We start from the raw sequence: 7,587 nt of genomic DNA on the forward strand, positions 1-7,587 counted from the left end.
ACATATTGTAGAGATACATATAAAAAACTCTTAGGGCTTTATAGTTGGTTTAACGTACCTGCTACGGTACATAAAGTATTGGCTCATGCTGGGGATATAATACTACATACCCCTGTACCACTAGGTTGTCTGGGAGAAGAAGCTTTGGAAGCGCGGCATAAACGTTTTAGACAAGATAGGGCAAATCACGCAAGAAAATCTTCTCGAGAGAATAATTTAAAAGACATTATGTCATTGGGTTCTATGTCATTGGGTTATAGGCAGCGAAAAAACGATAAACTTAGTTTTCCGGATAAAGTAAAAGAATTTTTAATCATCGAGGAACACATTAATCACGATATTGCAATTGATCCTGTATTTAACCAAGTAGATAATATCGATTTAATGTTGGATGAAGACATAGACTAATAAGTTTTCTATCAAACGTTTAAATAATAGTTCATGAGTTGGATACTTCGGAAGGCAATAACTGATTGCTTCAAAATTCCCACAAACGGAGTGGTAAAGCTCCCTGATCACTTTAAATCCTTTACTAAATTCACAAGGCATTCGATTTGTAGCAGAAATCCGATATTTGCTTTTACGATAGTGCTTTAAATAAAATTCGTGTAATGCGGATTGCATACTTAAGGCGTTTAAAAACCTTAAAACAACGAAAAAAGCTTATTTAATGTACTTGAACCACTTGAACGCGTGTATTGCACATAGAAAGTTGAATTTAATCAAAACACATGCAAATAAAGCAAAAAAACAAAAAAAATGTCCATAGATTGTTCCTAAAAATAAATATGTCCGCCTTTTCATGCAAATTCCCCACTGTGCGTCGCAGCCACCGATTGCGGCGTAGAAGCATACTCAGCACTTTGATGCTTTTCGGAGACCGGACCCGATCAAAGGACTACCGAGGCACGATGGGAACCGAAAGCAGTCACACAGCTGGTTAACAACAGTACACTAACATTTTTTACATACACTAACATTTTTCCAACCGTTAGTTGGTGAACAAATATTTTCACTGTACGTGCAGGAGTTAAACAAAATTGAGGGTAGAGCGAAAGACATTTTATGCCTCTCCGGAAATCCCCGAAACTTCGAAGACGCGAAGGAAATTTTGTTAAGCACATTAGGTGATCGACAGGAAATGTCGACGTACAAATGTCAACTATGGCAAAATAGAATGCCTGACAATGCCAACATCCATAAATACTATGAGCACACAAAAGAAATCGTGCAAAAAATTAAAACGCTTGCCAAACAAAATCAGACGCTTAACGAACATTGGAAGGCAAAAAATCAAGAAATGCAAAAACATACTTATCGGATATCCAATTCTGAAACACCCAGATTTGACGAGACCATTCGTTCTGACTACGGATGCATCGGACTACGAAGTTATGCATTAGGTGCAGTCCTGTCCCAGATTCATGAAACGAAAGACCATCCAATTGCTTACGCTTCATGTACACTCAACAAACATGAAATTAATTATTCCACCATCGAAAAGGAAGCTTTGGGGCAATAATATGGGCTGTAGAAAAAATCGAAACTTATTTGGACGGAAATAAATTTACTTTAGTGACTGATCACAAGCCACTAGTATTCATTAAAATTTCCAACAAAAACTAAAAGATTATACGATGGAGACTAGATTTAGAAAATAATGAGTATGTTGTCGTATATAACAGTTGTAGCAGATGCGTTAAGTCGAAAAACCGATGTAAATGTCTACGAATCTACTGAATCAAGTATCTCCGAAGTTTCGCGACAAAACAACACAAGCGGAACTACAGCAGAAACAGCGAACTCTGCAAATACATCTCAAGAATTTTCTATACACTTCACTGAAAACCCAATTAATAGCTCTCGGAACCAAGTGATATTCCGTGAAGCAAGCCTTCCGTGTTGTACTACCGGACAAATGTTCCCAAATTATAAAAGAACCGTAATTGGCACTCCTTCATTTGATAGGCAAACACGCGATATCAGTGACGCGTTAATACGGTATCACAACGGAAAACAAACAGCAATTCATGCGCCAGAAAATATCTTTGATCTTTGATCTTTGAAGATGCCAATACAGGGAATTCTTCATAAATTCCAGATCACATTTTGCGATAGCGCAAAAAAATGGTAGAAGATCGCCAAGACCAAATAATTACACAGGAACACGAGCGCAAAAACCAAATACTAAGTGTACGCTTACCTCAGGTGCCGAAACGCTCCGTCGGCTAGGACCAGCATGGGTCTGCGAAAAGCAAAAAAAAAAACCTAATATATCAAGGGTTAATGTACCAAAAACAAAGTGTACGCTTACCTCAGATGCCGAACGGCTCGGTCGGCTAGGACCAGCATGGGGCTGTGAAAAGCAAAAAAACCGAATATATCAAGGGTTAATGTAGCAAAAACTAAGTGTACGCTTACCTGAGGGGCCGGCACGTTGCCCCTGTCTAGCTCGCCCCAGCGCCGATCACCACGGGAACGCATATATGCACGGAAATCCATCTTTCGCCAGCCTTATAAAGAGAACAAAATAAAAATAAAATTCTGAAAATAAAAAAAATGCCATGCTTACCGGCATGCCTTACCTGGAAGGTTGTGGTCGCTGCTGAGCTTGGTTGCGACAAAATGGGGCAATTTTCTCGCAGGATGACCAACCGCTGAAGGTCGATCTGCGACGGTGATCTGTACATATTGCACTAAATCTTCAACGCGTTTTACTGCGGGTAAAACGTAAGGGACCAGGCTGGGTCTCGGTGTGTGTGGTGATCGTGTGTTCGGGTCATCTCTCGTTCGTGGCTAAATGACATGCGTAGGTGCAGCAAGCCCGCGGAACCAACACCAGCAGCTCCAATCGGTGTCGTCGCTGGTGTTAGTTAGTCGTAGTTAGTTAGCTAGTCGATTAGTACGATTTGGATGCACTGCACTAAATCTTCTACGCGACTGCCGGTACAACGTAAGGGACAAGGCTGGGTCTCGGTGTGTGTGGTGATCGTGTGTTTGGATCATCTCTCGTTCGTGCCCCATTTTTTCGCAACTCGATACCACCGACCGGTCCTGTCCGAAGAAGATCCTGCGCCTAACGCCACCACCGTTCTCGGGCGATTGCCAGGCGCACCGGTTCACGCCGCTGACCACCGTTACGGGGCTCGATGCGTACTTCAAATTTACCAAGGTACCCCAAGGGCGGGCTGCGAAAATTACTTTCCGGCGTATTACTGAAACGGTTAAACACCTTCTCAACAGCTACCGTCGTGGATTGACATGCTGCTCCATCGGTTGGACCATGCCGTGTCGGCGGTGGTACCGGGCCGTGTCCAGATGCTCAACATGACCGACCACATCGACGTGCGGGTTAGTGTCCTGCCAGGATCGAATGATTCGATCATCCAGGTGAACGGTGCGCAAATCTGGTTCCCGGCCCGCTGACGGACTCGATCCGGGACGAGTATCGGGTGCGGGACAGCTTTCTGCTGACCGCCGACTGCTCCATCGCTCCGAAGCTGGCCATCTTCGTGCTGGACGGCGGGAAGGGCGTCCAGATTTACACCGGCGGCAACTATCTGATCTACGAGACCGGTCCGAGTGCAAACGCCACGACTATGACGGTGAACATTAACGACGAGCAGTTGGTGGATCTGCGCAACATCGTGTACCAGTACCCGCCGGATGACGAGTTTTACGACTTTCGGGTGTACATCGACCGGGAGGACGTGCTGGTGGTCGAGAACCAGCTGAACGGAGCCGTGGCGCAGTACGGGCCGACCGGGATCGTTAATCTGCTGCTACCGACCGTGCACAAGGGACAAATGTGTGGGCTTTGCAGTAGTGACCGCGAGTGACCCAGAGCGCAGTATCTCCCGCGAACCACCAAGCGGCGTACGATTGGCTCAGCATGATTCCTGTTCGTTTTGTTAGAGTAGATTGCTTAGAACAAAATAATAATAAAGTATACACATTTCTTATCCATAAGTGGAATGTGCAGAAGGATTTTGTTAAACCGCTGTTTGGGTTGATGAGTTCAACCGTGATTCCAGTGGCAGCTAGTTGTCAGTATACTTCTTTAACGGGCGCCCTTCCTCATAGGTCCTCGATAGTATAGTGGTCAGTATCCCCGCCTGTCACGCGGGAGACCGGGGTTCGATTCCCCGTCGGGGAGAGGAAAAAAAGCGCTTTTTATATATATTACTTATGGCGCCTGCATTTATGTATCCCTTTAGAGCTCATACTGTGGCGACAGACGATGCGTAACGTAACAAGTTTGACGTTAACGATTAATGCCAAACTGCTACGCTTCTGTCAAAACGTTTACGGCTCGGCCGAGGCGTAAACCCCCGAGCGTAAATACTTTTTGCATACGCATGCTTATAAACAGAGGATAATTTAAGTTCTTATTTGCCGGTATAGCGACAAAATAAAAAAACAACAGAAAATAATATTCAGAAATCAATTTATTTCTCTTCTACTTCTATTTTCTCGGATCAAAAACGCGAACGTAAACACGTTTCACATTTCGTTTTTATATTTTTGCTGCCACACGAAGCGTAAACAGTTTGACATTAATAATTAATTTTACGCCAGTTTTCACGCTTCGTGTAGCGCCACAGACATAGTTTGATAGCTGCTATATGCGACATATAATGTAAGTTTTTTTTTTCTTTCAAGTTGTAGTAAAAAATTTGTTTAATTTTTCAATTTTATTTCAAAACTAGCAGACCCGGCGAACTTTGTTCCGCCCCAAAGGCAATGGCCCCCGGTGATAGAGCAGTTGGTAACGCTCGTCGCTGTCACGCAGCTGGCCTTAGTTCGAATCCCGGGACCGGTTTCCACTCAACCGGCCATGGTTTCGATTCCCGATACTGGCGTGATGGAGGGGATTTGGCGCGGGGCTAACAACCCCGCACGTAAAAACGAACTGTTACAGAGAGCAACAGAGATTAACATTGTCTCTGGTTCAGGTTAAGACCGTTCAGCGATTGCTGCCCAATAAAAAGAAGAAGAAACATAATACATAGCAATAACAATAATAAGTTATTCTTCAACTATATAGTGTGTTAGTATAAAAATAATTATTTATTTAAATAAATACCTTGAATGTCGTATTAAATTCTTGATAATCATTGATAATCTTTGCTCCAAATGACGTCATTTGGAAACAGCAATTGTAATTTCGAATGTTTTCTATTTGTACGCTTGATAGTTTTGGAGAAAATGGGGTACACGCACACAAATATATAGATTATCCAACAAAGTGATAAAAATTACGAGTTCTGTTATATAAAAATGTATACAAATCCATTTATCGTTTACAATTAACATTACTAAACTTGTTTTATCATTTTTATAAAGTGAATAAACACTTATAAAGTGAATAAACACTCCACCATCCACAGTTTACAAGTGGCCTGCGAGCACTTGTTTGCGTGCTGGTCCTTTGCAGTCGCCCGGCGTATGTCTGCAAATAAATGACACATATGAAATCTCTATGGCTCTATGGCTCTATGGCTCTATGGCTCTATGGCGCTACGCTACAGAGTGCACAGAAGCTTCCCGCGTTTGTTTAGGCTCTTCTGATATCGTTGGGCCGCGTTCCTGAGATGGTTCTTAAACTTCATCTCCAGCTGAGTGTTGTAGTCCTTTTCGCCTATTCCTGCCGGCTTGAGCAGACCCATCGCCGACAAATACAAGGCGAAAGCATTGCGGTATGTGTCGAAATGAATGTCCTTCTTAGACTGGCCCGACCAACCACAGCACGTCAGGAAACCACGGCTGAAGAACACGTCCATGATTCTGCTCATCATTTTACAACCAGATGGCAGATGTTTATAGAAGTATTCATGAGCCGTGATGTACGTTTTCACGATTTCGGTAAAAGCTGGCAATGCCGCCAACTCATCCAGTAGTTTAAGCTCCTCCAAGGTTTTGACTGGAAGCAGTCTCACACCAGTCGGCTGGTGGATGGCGGCATCACCAGCAAGAGCCGGCTCGGTGGTCGGGCGGACGGCAGAGGGTGGTGGTGGGGTCTACGGGGCGGCCGGCTCGGCGGTCGGGTGGACGGCAGTGGGTAGTGGTGGGGTCTGCGGGGCGGCTTATTCCGTGGTCGGGCGGACGGCAGTGGGTGATGGTGGGGTCTGCGGGGCGGCCTGCTCGGTGGTCGGGCGGACGGCAGTGGGTGGTGGTGGGGTCTGCAGTGCGGCCTGTTCCGTGGTCGGGCGGACGGCAGTGGGTGGCGGTGGGGTCTGTGGGGCGGCCTACTCGGTGGTCGGGCGGACGGCAGTGGGTGGTGGTGGGGTCTGCGGGGCGGCCTACTCGGTGGTCGGGCGGTGGTCGGGCCGGTGCAGAAGGTCCTCCAACAGTTGGATGTTGGCAGTCAACTGCCGCAAGTGCGCCTCCATCCCCCGGATGGTCTCATCCATCCCCCGGATGGTCTCATCCATCCCCCGGATGGTCTCATCCATCCCCCGGATGGTCTCCTCCCTCCCCCGGATGGTCTCCTCCCTCCCCCGGATGGTCTCCTCCATCCCCCGGATGGTCTCCTCCCTCCCCCGGATGGTCTCCTCCCTCCCCCGGATGGTCTCCTCCATCCCCCGGATGGTCTCCTTCAGGTCGCGCGGGTAAGCCTCCTTTTGTTGGATGTGGTCGTCGAGGGCGAGCGGACCCTGAAAAGAGAAATAGTGCATCACTTCCCGGACCCGCATTCGAATGTGCTGAGCTGCCAGAGCATCCAACTTACCGGAAGTGCGGGCTCGCTCACAGGCCCCTCTGCAGCTCGTTCCTCGACGACGAGGACGGCGACGTCGTTCCCAGCAGGCTGTTCCGGCAAAGTGAAAAAAGAAAAAAAATAAATAAAAAACGGAATAAATAAATAAATAAGAAATAGCAAAGAGAAATAGCGCATCACTTCCCGGACACCGGCACGGAATAGATAGTGTACCTCGGTTTGAAAACCCCATGAGGAAGAGGATGCGGAACTGGGGGCGCGTTCCGGTGTGGAGGGGCCAGCGGTGCAATGAAATATACATGAAAGGCCGGTTAGTGAAGACATGCCGTTGCCAAAGACAAGCACACAAACAAATGCAATTACTACAGAAAACTCAACCAAACCAGGAAAAACTTCGAGAGCATGTGTACGGTGGATGACGAAAAGAAGTGTAGCTCCTGAACATTGCAAATTGGGATTTTAAAAAGATGCCTGTTCCTGCCGATTGGGACTTCCCAGTTTTGCTGTTCATTTATCATTACGTTGATTTACATGACACATACTTTGAATAGAATAGAGTTGCTCATTCCAATGTTATCAAAATGTGATTTCTCTGAAAAAATCACAATTCCCAAGGTATGCGCCTGCTATGTTTTTGCCCGATTTAGTCTAAGAAGAACGGACCGGTGCGTATTTATAATTATAATACTCGGTACGGCTATGAATGGCAAAGGAAAGAAGGAAGGAAAGAAAATGGAATACTGGACATACTGGGGCGATCCGCTGCCAGACCGTTGTACTTACCGCAACATCGAGCGAGGCGCTCCAAGGCCCGTGCGCAATGCGTCGAACGGAAATATCGCGGGAGGCTTGCTTCCTTGACCTGGGAG

General features: G+C 46.3%; 1 protein-coding gene and 1 non-coding gene across 2 annotated transcripts; both read left to right on the top strand.

Moving 5' to 3' along the window:
• Positions 1 to 2,800: 2,800 nt before the first annotated feature.
• Positions 2,801 to 3,447, top strand: LOC131214206 (uncharacterized). Its single transcript, XM_058208586.1, has 3 exons — positions 2,801 to 2,872; positions 3,065 to 3,172; positions 3,244 to 3,447. Exons 1-3 carry the CDS (start codon positions 2,801 to 2,803, stop codon positions 3,424 to 3,426), a joined length of 363 nt encoding a protein of 120 aa, XP_058064569.1. The 3' UTR covers positions 3,427 to 3,447.
• A 637-nt stretch (positions 3,448 to 4,084) lies between these two features.
• Positions 4,085 to 4,156, top strand: Trnad-guc (transfer RNA aspartic acid (anticodon GUC)). Its single transcript has one exon. It is a non-coding gene; the product is annotated as a tRNA-Asp (tRNA).
• Positions 4,157 to 7,587: the final 3,431 nt, after the last annotated feature.

This window comes from Anopheles bellator, unplaced genomic scaffold (genome assembly GCF_943735745.2).
Source record: "Anopheles bellator unplaced genomic scaffold, idAnoBellAS_SP24_06.2 scaffold00261_ctg1, whole genome shotgun sequence".
NCBI lineage: Eukaryota > Metazoa > Arthropoda > Insecta > Diptera > Culicidae > Anopheles > Anopheles bellator.

Bases quoted from the DNA above. Each gene is read 5' to 3' on its own strand.
- LOC131214206 (XM_058208586.1), top strand. From the start codon at position 2,801: ATGACATGCGTAGGTGCAGCAAGCCCGCGGAACCAACACCAGCAGCTC. The intron at 2,873-3,064 runs GTTAGTCGTAGT...TCCTGTCCGAAG, and splicing joins CGGTGTCGTCGCTGGTGTTA to AAGATCCTGCGCCTAACGCC. The intron at 3,173-3,243 runs GTACCCCAAGGG...CCTTCTCAACAG, and splicing joins CGTACTTCAAATTTACCAAG to CTACCGTCGTGGATTGACAT.